The sequence below is a fragment of the Sorex fumeus genome, unplaced genomic scaffold, assembly GCF_029834395.1.
Source record: "Sorex fumeus unplaced genomic scaffold, SorFum_2.1 ptg000007l, whole genome shotgun sequence".
NCBI lineage: Eukaryota > Metazoa > Chordata > Mammalia > Eulipotyphla > Soricidae > Sorex > Sorex fumeus.
Window position 1 is genome coordinate 32333861 of NW_026606064.1, and position 19126 is coordinate 32352986.

General features: G+C 37.4%; 1 protein-coding gene across 2 annotated transcripts in view; it reads right to left on the reverse strand.

Annotated features, from left to right (window-relative positions):
• Positions 1 to 8141: 8141 nt before the first annotated feature.
• The window catches only part of GAS2 (growth arrest specific 2), a 137408-nt gene continuing 126423 nt past the window's right edge, over positions 8142 to 19126 (reverse strand). For both annotated transcript variants that reach the window (XM_056135800.1, XM_056135808.1), the window contains one exon: positions 8142 to 8440. In XM_056135800.1, coding sequence (XP_055991775.1) covers positions 8222 to 8440 — 219 coding nt within the window. In that variant the 3' untranslated portion in view covers positions 8142 to 8221. The remainder of the gene's footprint in view (positions 8441 to 19126) is intronic.

Consider the following 19126-nt stretch of genomic DNA (forward strand, 5'->3'; position numbering starts at 1 on the left):
TAGATTATTTTCAATTTTGCACCAGAGATTTTAGTATAATACTTTCTCCAGTAGTGTTAAATACATACATATAGCGTACGTACATTACATAAAATTCAGGTTCCTATACTATAGTCCACTTGTATTTTTCAAAAGCTGTTATGGAATCATGGGACTCAATAATTAATGATTTTGAAATCCTATGATATGATTTGAGATGCTATCAATTATTTATCACATATTAGAAAGACGTCAATTGATTGAAGCTTTTTAAGCCTGTTTTGGAGATATATTTGATAATATTTCACTGTAAAAATAAAGGTGATCTCTAATAATAATTGGTAAAAATATTTTCAAATATTTGGAATACCGACAAGTCATTCCTGCAAATTCAGTATTCTGAAAAATGTATTTAAGTGGTTTTTCACATCTAGCTTGGTTTTATTATTAATTTTTAAATTAAAATTTAGGTCACATGTTTACATTAGTGTTAGCATTCATGTTTGTTTGTTTCTGGGTTTTGGACCACAACTGGATGTACTCATGACTTACTTCTGGCACTGTGGTCAGGGATTACTCCTGGAACACTTGAGGATCATATGGGGAGTCTGGGATCAAAACTGGGCTGGCTATGTGCAAGAAAATGACCTCCCCACTGTACTCCAGCCACTCATGGTTTTTATGTACAGAGTTACCATCCTTCACTAACACCAAAATGTTTAAGACCCTCCACCAATTTTACCCTCTACCAATATCCCTTCCAGTCCGCCTTCTCATTATTTGACACCCAGTCCCCTGAGTTTTTTTTTCTTTCTTTTTTTTAAAAAATTTATTTATTTATTGAATCACTGTGGGAAAAGTTACAAAGCTTTCAGGTTTAAGTCTTGGTCATGCAATTATCAAACACATTTCCCTTCACCAGTACTTATTTTTCACCAAGAAGAACCCCAATATACCACCCCCCCGCAATGCCTGTAAGGAGGATGAATTCTAGTTAACACTCTATCTACTTTGATTAGATTCATTGTTTCGACAAAAGATGCACCATTATTATGTAGAGTTTACACCCCCCAAATCAGACCTGTTGAAAAGACATTGTGAAATAATTTGTTTCTATAGCTGGTTACAAGAATCAAATGATGACTTTGGATTTCTGATATTTTACTTATTAAGCCTGGAAGTATTTCTGCCGAGAGTCAGATAATTATGAGATTAGTTTCTGTGGCTCTAGAGCCATGGCCATGCCGAAGAGCTGGTCGTGGGGGGCAACTCCTGACCTCGGTAGGGCGTGAAGGACAGCCCAGAACGCCCCCCTTCCCATGAGGTTTCAGTCGCCCCGTCGCGACCGGCTCATACCTGGCTTTCCAAAAAGCTCAGAGGCGACCGCCATCTTGCTGTCCAGAGGGAAAAAGGCAGAAGCTCCCCTGAGTTTTTTGTTTGGTATTCTTAGTTCTGTAATCCAGGGCCAAGATTTGTTATCATTTGATACCATCTATTTCCTTGTTTTGTCACTCTACATACCAGGTAAGTGAGAGCATCTGGTATTTGCCCTTCTCCTTATTTTGCTTAACATGAAACCCTCCAAGTACAATGAATTGCATTATTTCATCTTAAGAATGCGATGTATTCCATATATATAAGGAATGTGCACATGCATGCACGCATGCGCACACACACACACACACACCAGTTTTCAGTTCATCTGTCATTAAATATTTGCCGTTGTTTTTTTATCCTATTGTACTATGCACTGCAACAAACAAGAATGTATGTATCTTCTTAAATGAATGTCTTTGTGTTTGGGGGTTAGAGGCCAAAAAGTGGAGATACAGAGGTTGAACCAGACAGCATTCCCACCAATAGTAACATTTTCACCATATCCCTTCCAACACTAGTTGTTTCCAGTATTTTTGATACTTGCCATTCTCACTTGTGTGAAACATCTCACGCGGAAGAGCCAAATGTTTTCTCCAAAGAAAACATACTGATTAAAATAGGCTTATGAAAGATGTTCATAACTAATAAGGAAACAAAATTTTAAACCACAGAAGTGATGACTGTTATTTGTGAACGGTTTCTAAAATATATTGCATAGTGAATGGATTTCTTGATGTAAAAAAATAAAATTCAAGAATGTTGCACTAACAAATGCATGACTTGAATTGTGTTTGCAGACCTTGAAGGACACAGCTAGAAACTAAAAATGAATTTCTCTTAAGTCATTAGAGCTACACACTGTTTCACCGTTATTCTCTCTGTGTGTGTGTGTGTGTGTGTTGACGGGGGAGAGTGTTTGTTTTATTCATTTCTAAATATCTGCTACATCTCATTCTCATTTAGATTTGGCTGTTTGTTGGCACATGTGGTCCACCCCTGGGCTTCTCCTGAGTTCTCAAGAGACAAGCAATTTGTTTTGCGTTCTGGTATCCCCTCCACTAACTTTGTGTTTAATCATTTTAAAAAAATCTTTAATTTTGGGGTAGCACTGTAGCACTGCCCTCCCGCTGTTCATCTCTTTGCTCGAGCGGGCACCAGTAATGTCTCCACTGTGAGACTTGTTACTGTTTTTGGCATATCGAATACGTCACGGGGAGCTTTCCAGGGTCTACCGTGCAGTCGGGATACTCTCAGTAGCTTGCCAGGCTCTCCGAGAGGGACGGAGGAATCAAACCTGGGTTGGCCGCATGTAAGACAAACGGCCTACCTCCTGTGCTATTCGCTCCAGCCCTTTATGTTTTATAATTTTACTCTTCACATTAACTTTTCAATCCAGTTTTAATTTTTATCTGAACTAGATATAAAACTTTCTATATATAGCAAATGAACCAGTTTGCTCAACATCATTTGCTGCTCATTTCATCTTATTTTCCTGGCTTTTGGTATGATATAGACAAGGTTCATGATATTCATAGATCTGTTTTGAAGCACTCTGTTCTGCTCTGGTAGTCTAATCCTTATGCCAGTATTTTAATTTCTGTTTTCTCTCTCCTATTTTTTTTTTGGCCTCCCAAGCAGCATTAACGGTGCCCGAAAACCACTCTGAGGGTCTAGACCCAAAATGATTCAGTGTTAGGGCCTAAAGATACAGGATTGCTGGGGCTTTGCAGTGCCAGGGACCACCAGGGCCAAACTAGCATTTTGGGGAAGCTCCAATATTATACCCTGTGATGTTCAGGGGTCAGTGTTCACTGGGATCAAACAGGTCAGTTGCATGCAATGTGTGAGGCCTACATTCTATTGCCAGTTTCAACCCCTCTGTTGCATTATAATGTGTTTTATTTATCTTCTGGACTTCTGAATTAGGGTACTCTGTTCTCAAGCACATTTCTAGACATAGTATTTCATTCAGTAATAAAATCCCTACTTCATTGTTTTTCCATGGATCTTTAATCTAGCTGAAAATAAGATGTCGACCCATTCCAGACTATTGCCTGGACAATTCTTATTACAGAGTCAATCAGTAAGAGTCATATATGTTTGGCTATTTCTTTCTGAAAATAATCTCATCTACCTTCTCCTGTAACCTCTTTCAGAGTCAATCATTCATCAAGTGACTAGATGTCAGTTGTCATCATGTTTTCTTAGTGATATAAGACTATGAGATATAAGCATTAGGAGAAGGATTTATGCTTTAAGGAAGGGAGAACATCCTTTTCCAAAGATGTTCATATTCTAACATCTAGAATTTGTGAATGATAGCATATATGGGGGAAAAAGGCATTTTATAGACGTGATTAAGTTAATTATTTTGAAAAAGGATTATCTAGATAGACCCAATCTGATCCCATGGATCCTTTCCAGCCTGTGCTGAGGTGTAAAGAAAAAAGCAGCAAAAAGGAAAAAGCACCAATGTGTGGAGGGTTACAGGCATGAAGATCCAAAAAGCCCTAAGGGTCCACATTAAATAGATTCTGTTAGGAAAATAGCTAGATTATAATTCAGATTTGAAGGAACTATATAGAACTTCATGGATAGGCAACAGCTCAGGGGATTTATAGCCTTGGAACCGTTTTGCAAGAAGTATTAAAAGAGATCCTTTAAAGAATAGGAGAAACTTTGCATCACAGTATCATAGTTAATATGGCACTAACTAATGTTATATGGTTGTTCTCTACTACATTAAGAAAGGTTAAAAATATATAGCAATTAATCACCACAATTTGGTTTTTATTGACTTATTTTCTAATAATTGTATTTGCCATTTAAGTTTTTTGGATGAAGTCACGGTCACGGTCACGGTCCTCCCGTTGTTCATCAATTTGCTCCAGCGGGCCTAGTAATGTCTCCATTGGAGACTTTGTTGTTACTGTGTTTGGCATATCGAATACGTCACGGGGAGCTTGCCAGGCTCTGCCGTGCCGGCGAGATACTCTCGGTAGCTTGCAGGGCTCTCCGAGAGGGGCGGAGGAATCGAACTCGGGTCGGCCATGTTGGCTGCGTGCAAGGCAAACGCCCTACCGCTGTGCTATCGCTCTAGCGATATCGCTCCAGGATGAAGTAATACAAAATAAATTTGTTATATGCCTGCCAAGACAGCAAATAAGAAAAAAGAGAAGCCTATTTATGAAAGGAGATATATGATAGTTAGTGCAATAGGTTCAAAGTTATAATAAAATTTAATGGAATATGTTTTAGAGGTCAAAGTTGACAACTGAATTATGTAAATGAGAAGAGGCAGTATACTATATTGAGTTAAATGGTTTGGACTCCTTATTTACATAGGTTAAATCATTTAGCAATTAATCATTGCAAATTGACTTTTGTTGATGATCCTCTGAACATTCTATTTGCCTTTAAGTTTGTTGGAGCAAGCAATATAAAATAAATTTGTTACATGCCTACATGGGGGCAGGCTAAGGGACAGCAGAGACCCTGGGAACTCTGGTAGTAGAATTGGTGTTGCAACATAGTATGCCTGGAACAATTCTATTATGAACAGCTTTGTAAATCACTGTCTTAATTAAAAAGAAAATAACAAGCAAAACAAAATTTTTAAAGGCAGCAATGCATTGTTGAAATAGTCTGGCTCTTAACACAAAAGATTGGAAACATGAGCCAAGAAATCAAGCAACAGCTAGAAGACTGAATTCAAGTGCCAAAAAATTAAACCAAGAATAAAAATCCCCAAAAAAACCCCACCAGATCTCCTTAATCTTTGGTTGGCAGCCCTGTTGGCATTTTGATTTTAGCCCAGTTAAAGCAACCAAAAGTTAAATTTAAGATCCCCAAACAAATCTATTTTATGCCTCACGTGTAAAACCATGGGATTAACCCATTGAAAAAAGTTTTGGTTAAAACATTAAGTTCCTGAGATTATTGTTAATCAAACTAATGAAATTAACTTTATTAAAGATATAAAAATACATAAACAGCATAAACTTTTGATAGAAATATTATTACTGATTATGATATAGAGTATTAGTTCAGCGACAAACTGTAATTTCAATGTCTTTTTTGTGTATGCGAAGCAAGGTAGATTTTATTGGACAAAACTTATTTAGAAAGATTTGAGAGAGAAGAGAGGAAATTTGAGAGAGAAGAGAGGAAATTTTTCAGGGCTCGAAAAACAAGCAAGGAAAGAGAAAAGCACTCATGCTCAAGGGAGAACACAGGCTTGAAGCACAAACCTGTAGTTTTAAAGATATTAAAACTATTGACTTTCAGTGGAGATTTCATATTCTACAAAATTTTAGGTTTTATTCATGACTTTTTTCCTAGATGTCACTACATTGTTGGGGTAAGCATAAATGTATTTATTTTTCCGGCAAGCTACCGAGAGTATTCGATATGCCAGACACAGTAACAACAAAGTCTCCAATGGAGACGTTACTGGGCCCGCTCGAGCAAGCATAGTTTAAGTTTATGGTATTGTGATATGTAAATTATACTAATGTAGTTTTATGATATGCATTTTTTATTTTATGAAATATTATTTGAACTTATTACTATAGGTGGAAAAAGTTTAGCTTTGAGAAATGCCTTAACTTGAAATTTTTGTGAACCACAAGATCCCTTGTTCCAGGAAACTCCCTTCCTCTGCTGTGAGCTGTGTTGCTTGTTGCATGGTAAGATAAGATGCCATGCTGTAACTTCCTTCCCCCACTTAGCTTTTTTGTGACAGATGAATATGGAAGAATAATGAAGCTTGCATGAATACCCTGTAAATGCTCTTTGACCCTTGATTGGGCACTGATAGCTTCAAGTGCTTTACCTAGCTGGTGTAAATAAACCTCCTTGTTCTCCTGCCACAAGACTGTCTCAGTGTGGTTGATTAAGTGAACTTCAGTTACAACAACATTGATGAACAAAGTTACTATACACCATTACCATTGAAGTAACCATGACTCTTCACCCTTGTCTCTAATGCTTTGACATTCCTCTGCTTTGACATTCCCCTTGTCTCTAATGCTTTGACATACCTCTGCTTTGACATTCCCCCCCCCATCACCCATCCAATTATTTTTTAATTGAGAGCTATGATTTTACTGCATAAGGTCACCTCTTCTGACCACCACCCAGGTGTTTCAGACTTCCAGACTCTCCTATGTTTCCAGGTTACCTTCAGTCAACCTAGTAATTCCCTAGACCTCTCTTCACCATCAGCTTGTAACTTTCTGGTCTATATTCCAGTGTGGGTTTCTAATAGATTGATGTTGTTCATATCCTTATTTGTTTCTCTGTATACCACTGAGGTGTGAGATCATACTGATTTTTTTTTACAAGGAGTTACTCTGAAAACTGGAATACATCCTCCTTAATTTTCTGAAGTAAGATAAATGTCATAGTTGTTAGAAAGTGAGAAAATAACAATTTCTGTCTGTAGTCTTTATACTTAAGATAGCACAGCAGGTAGGGCATTTGCCTTGCACATAGTCAACCCGGGTTCAATTCCTCCGTCCCCCTTGGAGAGCCCAGCAAGCTACCAAGAGTATCCCGCATGCATGGCAGAGCCTGGCAAGCTTTCCTTGGCATCTTCGATATACCAAAAACAGTAACAAGAAGTCTCACAACGGAGACATTACTGGTGCCTGCTCGAGCAAATCGATGAATAACAGGATGACAGTGCTACAGTGCTACTCAAGATAACAATTTAAGGAATACTTGTAATACAATTTGGATCCTGGAGGAAAGAACAGATACCACCGCTACCACACAGTGGCCATACAGCAGAGATAGTAGGGTAAACACCATTTGACTCTTCCTGCAACTCTCAGGGAAACATCCCAGTTGAATATGAGTTTATTAAAGAATGAAGAACTTATATAGAGACATTTAATTTTGAAAAATTTATCTTTTTAATTCTTGAATCAGTAAGGACACTACTTAGCTGTTTATTGATACAAAACAGCCTGTCCTAGTATACAAGGGTATACAGAATCTGTAACATCATTGGCTACAGTGAATTTACTTTACTAGACAGTATAGCAAAGTAGGATTAACTAAAGATATATCTTAATAAGAAAATGCATTAAAATACCTTGATGCCAGTGAGCATTTTGACTGTACAATTTCATTTGTCAAAATATAAAGGAATGTCAGCTCATGTGTGTGAATTACACTAAGTCAGTCTGAACACAGCCATGTGCTTAGGACTGTGAGAAACCGTTTAGAAGGGATTCCCTAAGGGGTATGCTCAAGACATCCCAAAGTACCCCAGATATTTGGTCATAGATAAAGAATAAACTTTAAGGCAACCTTCCAAATAAATGTAAACTTTTCTGAAGTGGCCTTTCCAGTAAAGTATTGCTATTGTGAGTTAATACTTGGTACTTATTTATAGTGTTGCTGGATATTTTTAGTAGCACAATATCACACCAATTATCACTTTTTACAAAATACTTTGAAATCACAATTATAAAATGTCTGGGGTGCTTTTCCTCTGTAGACATAAAGCAGGCACTTTCTGTTGACTTATCTGTAAATTCCAAATAGCTTACTCTAATTTCAGATTTCATCTCTCGCTAGAATTTCTAATAGGGTTTCTAATACTGTAAGCTAAATACCATATTCACAATTAAGAAAAAATAATTTGCCTAAAGTTTTAAAATCTGAGTAGGATTTCTCTGTCATCTCCTACAGAAGCATTACAAATAAATAGTGCTACTCTGTGAGCATTCTTCAATATGCTGTGATGGTTTCTGTCTGCTGCTTCTTTTTTTCCCAAGTATGTGAACTAAAGTGACTACACTGGATAAGTGGATACAGGCCATTATGATAGTCCCCTTGCAGTAACCAACTAGTTTCATTTAATCTCCTTCTTAGCCTTATAATTGGCAGAGACAACCAGGTAACTGTCTGGATTCATGTCCTTAAGGGTTGGAGATTTGCTCTGAATGGGGGATGTTTTGCCATCCACCCGGGAGATCTGCAGCATTCGGCAGGGATCATGTTTCAACAAATACCCTGCAAAGGTTTCCCATCCTCCGCCCACGCGGACCATCACATGCTTGTTATGCAGCATCTGAAATTAAAAACAAAAATAAGAAAAAGAAATGAATTACAATCTAAATATTATTACAGTATCTCAAATCAGCTTCCAGTTCTAGTGTTGATACTGTTTCTTTTGCCTTATTTTTATGCTTTGTTGTTTCTCTGCTTAGTATTCAGTGATTTAACATATGGTTTATTGGAGAGGCTTTTTGACCCTGTTAAATAGCTCATGGGTAAAGGTCCTTGAAATCCAACTTTATCATCTAACAGGAATCAAGATCTATCTACAACATGGGCTAACTCCTGTGTCTGGAGGCTTCTCTTTGATGCCTGATGTTCATCATAGCCTCATCTCTGCCCTCACTTCCTGATTCCTTGAAGGAAATGTTCCATTCTTCCCATGGTCATTTCTATCTGATCCAGGACATAAGAGACCATGTAAACATCTTCTATTAAATAATATGTTAATAATAATATTCAACGCAAAATAAGATTGAAAAATGCCTTCAGAAAAAAAATTTTCCCGTGTCTTTTTTCCGTGTTCTTCACAGCTAGGTGTTACTTCAATGGCCAAAATTTTCTGCTTTCCTTTGTTCCTGTACTTCCTGATTTTAGAACGTGTCTTTTAGAAATAACTTACCTGCAGGTACACGGACCATCTGTAAACTCCTATATAATGAGACTAGAGATAGACAAAGTGAAGAACAACTGATTCTATCTAGTAAAAGCATGAGCAGTGGAGGTGTGTCAGACAGTCAAAGATACCGATCTTGGCATCTTCTGATATTCTGATGTTCAAATATCAGAAAATATAAGTCTGAGGGTGAGTGTTGCACTACCACAAAAATTCCGGCTGACCCTCTCTCCCAAATCACTGATGTTATTAATACATTCTGGCAATGTCATACTAGGAAGGGGAAGTTGCGGTGGGAGTGATTTGGGAAGTCATTTTCATTGCAGCAGAGAGTATAAAAATCTATGTGACTTAATCTCACTCCATAACTGCTTGAAATCTGGACTCCCTAAGCTCGCAAGTGGACATCTCGTCCTTTCACTAGTTTTATAAGCCTTTTGAGAATATAAAATAAGTTTTAAGTTCATTTTCTGAATGGCATTATTCATGGAATTTTATTTGTTTTGAGGGTTCACAGATTCTCATCTATGTTTTCACTAAGAATTCCTCCTCCTTAGTTTTCTATGACTGCTATGAAATAGTTTTCACAGTCAAGTACTGCACACTGAAAAGCAATAAAATTTTACAGTTGTCGGTAGGGCGTTTGCCTTGCATGTAGCCAACATGGCCGACCCGAGTTCGATTCCTATGCCCCTCTCGGAGAGCCAGGAAAGCTACTGAGAGGATCTCGCCCGCACGGCAGAGCCTGGCAAGCTCCCCGTGATGTATTCGATATGCCAAACACAGTAACAACAAAGTCTCCAATGGAGACGTTACTGGGCCCGCTCGAGCAAATCGACGATCAACGGGAGGGCCTTTACTTTACTTTTACTTACAGAATAGAGATAATTTAAACATATTAGGTTTCTGAGAATTAAATTAAGATTCTATTGATTATTGTCATTTAAAATTTAAGAATTTTAAAATGTAGGGCAAGAGCAATAGTACAGTGGGTAGGTTCTTGCCTTGCATACAGTCAACCTAGGTTAGACTTCCAGCACCCCAAATACTCCCTTGAGTACCACCAGGTGTGACCTCTCATTGGGTAGTAAACTCAGGATTAAGTAAACTCTGAGCCTTCAGTGTGTGGCCCCAAAACCAAAACAAATAAATAAATAAAGGAATTTTGAACCATAAAGGACCTTCCAAAACACATTTAGTTAGTAAACTATAAGCTGATCAATATCAAAGTCTATTGATTAAACAAAATCTCACTGGGGAAGGTAGGCAATTAAAACAGATTCAAGGAATCAAGTTTCAACCTGCTACCATTTTTCCTTCCCTGGACCTGCTAAGGCTACTATTTTTGTTTGCAAATGAAGACACTGAGTCCTCAGAGGTCTTGTAGGATTAACCCAGGAAAATACATTAAAATTGCCACTAAATTCTTCAGCTGCAAGGTCCTTAACTTCCTATTAGTATTTCTTGCCAACACAGTTCTCACTGTGCCACTGATTCTATCAAAGAAAATAAAATTTGTACTGACAATCATTTCTTGATGCTGAAGGGGTAAAAAAAAACAAAGAATAAAACAAAATCATAACACAAATAATATTTCAGCATTTCTCCAGTGTTCTTAATGAAATACTACCAGATGATATGGCCCCTGCAAACATTTTTTATGTCTATGATTCACACATATTTCTTGCCCAGAGAAAAGAATCAGTATGTCTTATTGCTATGTTTTTGTTTTTCACTTATTTGTTTCAGTAAGAGGAAGAGGACTTCTGTTCCTATTAATGATGTTCTATTTTGTGCCTTTGTTCTATGATGATGTGGTATTTTCTTCATATATATCCATAGAAAGACCTTTTCTATAGGTGACCACAGAACCATTCAATATGAGAACACCTACTAAGTACCTGCTAATCTAAAAACATACCTCATTGAAGTCAAAATAACAAAAAAGAAATGTAGCTGTTACTGGAAATTTTCTCATTTAGAGATATAGATAGGCAGAGAAACTGTCGCAAATGCTTTCCTGGTGCCTAGGAAACACTCCGTCTATTAATCCCAACTGAGTACACAGTTTTACAATTAAAAAATTATGCTACTACTCAAAAAACTATTTTTCTAAAAATGAATACCGTATGTTAAGCTATGAGAGTTAGTTAATATGGTGACATATCAGTGGTTTATAATACGTCACATTGATATTAACTTTGTTGTTTAGTTCAGTGCATATTTTTGTCAGCTACAATTCTTTAACCTGATTCTGTGTTTCTAATCCCACCTCTCAATCTTATTTTTTTTTTATGATAAGGCAACAAGTTTTGTGGCTTATACAAATGGTTAATTCAAAGAAAAAAGATGGGGTTCTCTCCACTCTTAGAGAAGTACTTATCTATCTCCCCATGTATTTCTCTAGATAAAACTCTTACTTCAAAAGTAAAAGATGATTAAATGGGAAAAAGTGAATTCTTCCACATAAACTGAGAACACACCAGAAAGTTCAAAAGTAGAAATGATTAATCAGCAGCTACCTATAATTCTTGAGATCACCGTGGTACCACACAGTCCAATAGTCTGGCTCTTACTCTCCGTGATAAAAGGATTTCAGAAAGAAGAATTTTTTTCTTTGCTTTTTCAATTAAGGCGTGGAGAGAAGGATAAGGATTACATCCTTATGTTTAGTTTTGAATTTGAAAAAGAAAGTATGGGGACCTTTTCATTAATATTTAGAGGGAAAAACACCAAATCATTTTTCACTGATAAGAAACAATCAACATTCTGGGGCCTGAGCGATAGTATAGTAATACTATAATAGCAAATAGCACTTGCCTTATAAGCAGTCTATCTGGGTTTGATCCCCAGTTTACCATATGGCCCTCAAGTACTGCCAGGAGTAATTCCTATGTGAAAAATCCAAGACTAATCGCTGAGCATAGCTAGGGATAGCCCCCGAAAAAGGAGCAAAAAAGACACCATCGATATTTATATAGGTAACAAATTAATAGGTTTAAACTATTACAGAAGTATAATATAGACTTACTTTATTGGACCCATACCCACCATCCAAAAATACCTCCTCCTTAGAATCCCCTGAAGATTTCATGCCTTTTTTGCTGAGCAGAGAATCATTACACATTCACTACGTAAATTAAAGGAATCAAGTCATTTTTTTTGGTGGTCATCCAAAAAAAAAATGGTTGATTGCCAAAGAAGTTTAGTCCTTACTAAATTTCAAACATAGGGACCTAGTGCAGTTCCTGGTACAACAGTTGGTATAGGTAAAGGTTTATTAAAGAATGAATAATGCTAATTCAAGATTTCCTTACTAAGACCTCAAATAAATTACCTATATATATTTTTTGGTTTTAGTTTAGGTTTCACCTTTCTCTAACTTCCAGTGACCTCTCTAAAGGAGTTCAATTTATATACCTAGCAACAATTGAAGTATGTAATACACAGAACATATTACTTATGGAAAAATAAGACAAAAGATTTGTGTCTTTATAAGGAAGAATCTGAAAATAGCAAAAGTTAATTAATGATGCAAATTAACCAATAATTGAAGAATTCCCCTGACAAATGACAGAGTTGAGGTCAAATATTGAATCTATTACTGGCATCAAAAAAAGAACGGGAGATTGGGCCAAAATCAATAGTGTAGTGGGTAAAACAAAGAAAATAAAGAAAGGGAGAGGAGTGAAGAAGGAAGTATCAGAATTAGACTCATAGTGAAGTATGTACTCTCTTTGTGATTTTCCTTGATAATATTCATTACTTCCAGAAAGCACTAAAAATAAAAATTCTCTATTAACAAACTACTTAATACAACATTTGTCCCTCTGTCCCTTTTTTCCTCCTTATGCTTAACTATTTTGGGTCAATGAATACAACTCAGAAAGCCCTTCACCAATAACTAAACACAAAGGTTCCTGTTCTGCCCCATCTCTCCACTGAGCCCCTCTTTTCAAACAAAATCATTTATGATGACGACGGTCTAGAAGTAGAAAATCCAACTCCATTTAGATCAGATCAGTCTCCAGGGATGCCATATGTTTCTTAATATCTCCTTGTCAATCCCGTTCCCAGTGTTTTTACAAGCCATCATAACTGGAGTAAAAATAATGTTTTTAGAAAGCAGTCATCTGCTCTCCTGAGAAAGAGTGTTAAGTTAATTTATAGGACAGCAGACTCTGCCATCAGCTAATATACTGAAATAGCATATGCTCAAAATTGGGCAACTGGGAATTCAGCTCTCTGCCTGAGGTTCCTGCCACGTGGAGGAGTACAATGACAGGTGTTCGATCACTAGTAAGCAATGATGAAAGCCTGATAGGCAAACTTTCCAGATACATCATAAGCTCACTCCATACCAGGGCAACTGAAATTCTCTCTCTTGGGGGACGGGGGTCACATCCAGCAATGCACAGGGTTTACTCCTGGCTTTGCACTAAGGATTACACCTGGCGGTGCTCAGGGGACCATATGGGATGCTGGGAATCGAACCTGGGTGAGCCATGTGCGAGGCAAAAGCCCTACCCGCTGTGCTATCACTGAAATTCTCTTATCCACAAATGATACATCAAGACTTCTTTAACAAAGGATGAGAACACATTATACCTTTCTTGCAACTTTAAATTATAAATAGTTAAATGTTCTCCCCCAGTAACCAAGCATCAGGAATGATCACTTTAGTAAGTGCTTTTGTTTATTTTATATATTTACTCTTTGATTTTTATCTTCCTAACTGTTCTTTAGTTTGTCATATCCTTTACTTAGAAAAAGTTTTAGAGACATGGATAGAAGTAACCCGAATAGAAGCTACTACATTTTCCCCCCATTCTAGCTAGAGTGACCTCTAAAAGCTGGCCTTCACTAAGACATTTATTTCAGTGTTCTGTGCCTCTCTTCATGAACTTTCTTCAAAAGTGCCCCATTCTCCAGAGAGAACTTACCAATGTTTTGTGCCTTGACATGTGTAATCACGCAGTTATAGTGTAAAGCATTCGATACTTAAAAAGTAGCCTACTACTATATTACTATTAAAATGATAATGCTGTGATGAGAGGCTTACTGCAGATTTTTCTTTTAGTTTATTACTTAATTATTGGTGTCAGTGGTTTGCAGTGTCATAAACACTTCTAAATGATAAAATGATAGTTCATCAAGTTACTTATGTAAGATCCCCATCTTCCCAGCTCTGAGTCAAATGAAATTCACAAACCTTAGCAAGACTATAATTATCAGTCCATGGCACTATTTTAGACAGGGAAGGCAAAATTTTGATAAATATTTTATTAATCTCTCAGCATAGGGAAAGCAATCAGTAGAAGGTCTGGGTGCTGGACAAATTATCTTGGCTTTCTTGGTGTCAGAGAGATAGTACAATGAATAAGCCACTTGCCTTGCCTGTGACATGGGTTCAAACCTGACACCTCAAACAGCCCCCCAGCCCTACTAGTGCTGAACCCTCGGCACAGAACCTGGAATAATCCCTGAGAATTTCTGGGTGAGACCCAAAATCAAAAAAAGAAAGACTGCCTTGATGAAGAGTTTGCACTTGACAAATACAGCATTGAAACTGGAAGTAAACCACCTTCCAAAAGCAATCATCCTTTGGACTTCAAGTGACAATAAAACATCACTCTCTTCCCTTAATCAGAAGAGGTTATGTTTGTCTGACCTAATCTGAGCTTCATTCACACTTCTAAACTCTAATAGCAAAAGCAAACAGAGAATGGAGTCAGTACTGAGAAGGTCAAGGTTCAACATTCTATGCCAAAGAGGCACAACAATGGTTTCCAACTTGGTGTCCTCTTTGGTGGATATAGAGAGCAATATCCTTTTTTTGCAATTCAGACACAGGAGAAAAATCTATCACTTTGCCATTGTTTTCAATGCCTTCTTGAGTATATTGGTAAATCCATTAGAATGAGAATCAAAGCATCATTAAATTCATTCAGATCTTTCATCTACAAAAAACACTTTAAATAAGAGTCTCCTTCCTCTCAAAGCCCATTCAAAGGAAAGGAAAGGCATATAAAAAAGTTCCAAAGCTGCTAGAACAGAAGGGAGATGAGAAGATATAATAACAAGCAGAAAATGTCAATACTTTTTAGAAGATGAAGACAAAGGAGATGGATGGGTCCTAACCAGCTAAGGAAGAGAATGCTGAAGTGTGACAGCTTCTGAAAAAAAATCCAGCCAAATTACATCTTGAAACTATAGGAAATCTAGGTGTGAAAATGACCAGGCACTTCCATCAAGTGAAAAAGGACTTGAGTACAGCTGATGAGGGTTAGAGGTGGGTGGGTTGAAAGCCAGTTTAAGGATCAGTTAGACTCCCCAAACAATTAATGATACTCTAGATGTTCTATGCCTATGATTAACCGTCAAGAAACTGTATGGTCACATCAGAAGACTGACAGTATATTAGCTACAGAAACAGAGAGATACTTTAGACTAGGGCTTGGTAAAGGCTATATAAAACAAATAGCTGTATAAAGCAAATACAGCACGGCGGTGTTCATTACAGACAGAACCTGATGGCAGTTGTACGGGTATTCTCTGAATGCTTGACATTTTTTCTAATAAAATTTTCAAGGAAAAATCTATCCCAACTTTCATTCATTCCTGTCATCTGCAATGTTATCTCCAACATTCAAATTTCTTTTTTTTTTAGCTGAATGAGCAAAGTAAAATTTGAACGTTTTTTTCCAACTTCCACCCATGCCTCTAAGTGTATTTTCAATAGTGTATCCAAGACTTTGTTTACTCAAAAAGGAAATCTTTCGGGCTACAACTCTGCTCAAAACCCTGCATGGCTCTCTCTCCCTTGCTGAGAGTGAATATAAGAGCCTGCTTTTTCCAGACTTTCCAGACTACCTCTCCCAACTTCATGTGAGAGGACGTAGGTCTAAATCATAACACTGTGAAATGAGCCAGAAAGAGAGGGACTGACATAGGAAGACTACACTCATCTGGGGGAATATAAAGTAACAGAATGGGAGTCAAACACCCAAGAATAATTGAGATAAGTACCAGGAAGTCAGCTCCAGGGCTCAGAAGCCAGCCTCACATGCTAGGAGAAAAGGCAGCTCAAATAGAGAAGGGTACACCAAGTAAAGGATGTTTGGAAGACTAGCTCAGGATGCGAGATGTGTGCTGAAAGTAGACAGAACACGATGGTCACTCAAAACCTCTATTGCAAACTATAACACCTATAAAGGAAAGAGAGAGCAAAAGGGAATGCCCTGCCACAAAAGGGGGGGCTGGGGGGATGGGGTGTGGGGGTGGGAGGGCTACGAGGATCATTGGTGGTGGAGAATGGGCACTGGTGGAGGGAGGGGTACTTGATCATTGTATAACTGAAACCCAAGCATGAAAGTTTGTAAGTCTACATCTGTACCTTATGGTGTTTCACTAATAAAAAATAACTAATTAACTAACTAAATAAATCATTAAACTGAGTTTACTCGTATGCCAGAGGAAATGTAAGTGTTAAGAAATAGAGAGAAAGAAGGAAGATGCCTGCCACAGAGGCAGAGGATGAGATGGAGGGGTGTCAGGAGGGGTACTGGAGACACTGGTGATGAAAAATGTGCACTGGTGGAGGGATGGGTGTTCAATCATTGTATGACTGAAAATCACGAATTCTTTGTAACTCACGGTGATTCAATTAAAAAAAAACAGTTAGTTAGGACTAAGACAAGTCAGCATAATTATATAATTTTTAAAGTAGAAATAAAAGAAGAAAATAATTACATGAAGTGAGAAATAGCTGCCTCTAGGTAGAACTCAGGAGAATGAACAGTAAGAGTTAAAAACAGCACACACTTACTGTTTGGGTACTTTTTTAATTTTCATTTTGCAGGGTGTTTTGGGTCATACCTGGATGTTCCCAGGCTTACTCCTGTGCTCAGGGATCTCTCCTGGTGATGCTTAAAGAGCCAGATACAGTACTGGTGATCAAACCAGATTTGGGTCCATGCAATGAAAGTACCTTAATCCCTGTGCTCTTTCTCCAACCTTGGGGTAGTAAGTTTTATAAGTTTTATAAGCATCAGTTTATTAACTATATACATGAATACTGAATTTCTTTCTAAAAATCAAAATTATATTAAAAACATATTTTTTAAATATTTAAAACACCAGAGATGGGGCTGAAGCAATAGCACAGCGGGTAAGGCCTTGCACGAGGCCAACCCAGGTTCGATTCCCAGCATCTCATATGGTGCCCTGAGCACCGCCAGGGGTAATTCCTGAGTGCAGAGCCAGGAGTAACCCCTGTGCATTGCCAGGTGTGACCGAAAAAGCCAAAAAAAAAAAAAACCCAGAGTTTTCTACTTAAGAAAAAAGCAAAAAAAGAAAAATAATTCCTGAACCACTAATGGAATGATAAAGTTTGTCATCCAGAAAACTATTTTATAATTATGAAAACCTTATTATTCATTTGCAAATCAACTAATGAATTCTGAAATGGCTTTATAGATGAGTGCTACATGCATTTCCTAACATTTTAATAGTATCTGAGTTTGTGAATTCCTAACAACATTTTATTTTATTTCACCCTCTGTTACTTTTAACATTATTTCATGTTAGGTATGCTTGAATTTTCCCAAATGTCAAACTATAATCTCCTTGGAGATAAACTGATGTGAACCCAGTAACTCAATGTTTTCCCCTGCATTGTCTTATCTTTCACCTTTCCATAATCGTGAATCATGAACAATTATATAGCTCTGTGTTTCTCTTCTGGGAACTTTCTTTTCAAAAATCAACGATAAGTCTAGTCTCTATTTCTTAAAAGTATGATTCTAATTCAACTAACTCTTTAGCAATTTGCTTATTTATAAGGGCCTCATGTACATATTAGCTAATAAATTCTCCAACTAGCTAATAAAAATGTCCTCACTAGTGGCAGCATGAAAACATCACTGATCTGTACCATCCAAGCAGGTAACGTTGGCAGTGCCATCACTCACTCTCATGCTGTCCTCCTTGTTTTGTCCCAAACATCTTCTCTTATTTGTTCTAATATATTTTAAGGCCTTTTTTTAAATTACTTTTTGATCCATACCTCTGACATCTAACCAGCTTAGGCAGGTAAGATCATAACAGAATTTTTGTGACTGATGTTGAATTCATATTAGTGATTTTGGATTCTGACCTCCAAGTTCTAAGCTTTTCCTCTTTTCTGTTGTATGTAATATGATTCATGACTGATATTAATGGAAATGGATACTACACATATACCCCATATAAGATGTCTGATGTTGATAAAAGCATCTAAGGGTCTTGAGGACTTTATTTCTGCAGTCTATTGGCCGTAACACACTCTCCACTCACAACAACCTAGCAGAGGTCTCTGAAGTGTGACCTAGCAGCTAAATTTTTTGCAACCTTCACCTCCTAGAAGGTGTTCAGAAGCTATACTGGGCTTTGTCCTGAGGGGCCACACCTGGCTTCTGCAAGTGCTTTGAGACCATATGTGGTGATGGGATTCAAACCAGTGTTGCAGTTGTAGCTGCATGCTAAGCAAGAACCTTAAGTTCTTTTTTGTTTATTTTAGGGTCACTCCTGGCAAAACTCAGGGCCTACTCCTGCTATTTCACTTAGGAATTACTCCTGGAAATGCTCAGGGGACCATATGGGATACCAGAGATTGAATCTGGGCTGGTCACATGCAACACAAATGCCCTATCAGTTGTAATATGACTCTGCCCCTTCATCTTCTTAAGTTCATAAATGTCAAAACTACATTTTCTCCTCAGGCTCTCTGATATATTAAGGGTCTTCAGAAAGGTTACTCAGTCTTACCTGATCTTTCTTTCCATTTTGAACTTTTAGATATTTGACGGCAGCTATTTCTGTAAAAATGTCTTTCCCTTTGTAGGAGTCTTGTTATTATCTATGTTCCCCTTGATATTTTTACTCATCCCCTGATAGTTTTATGTGGTGTATCATTTCCAATTTTCTTTGATACTCTGAAGCAGGCTCAGATCTTCTCTGCACACACAACATTTTATTCTTTTTCAATCTAACATGATTCAATTAATCTTCCACATATTTCTGTTGCACTTGTTCTAATAAAAG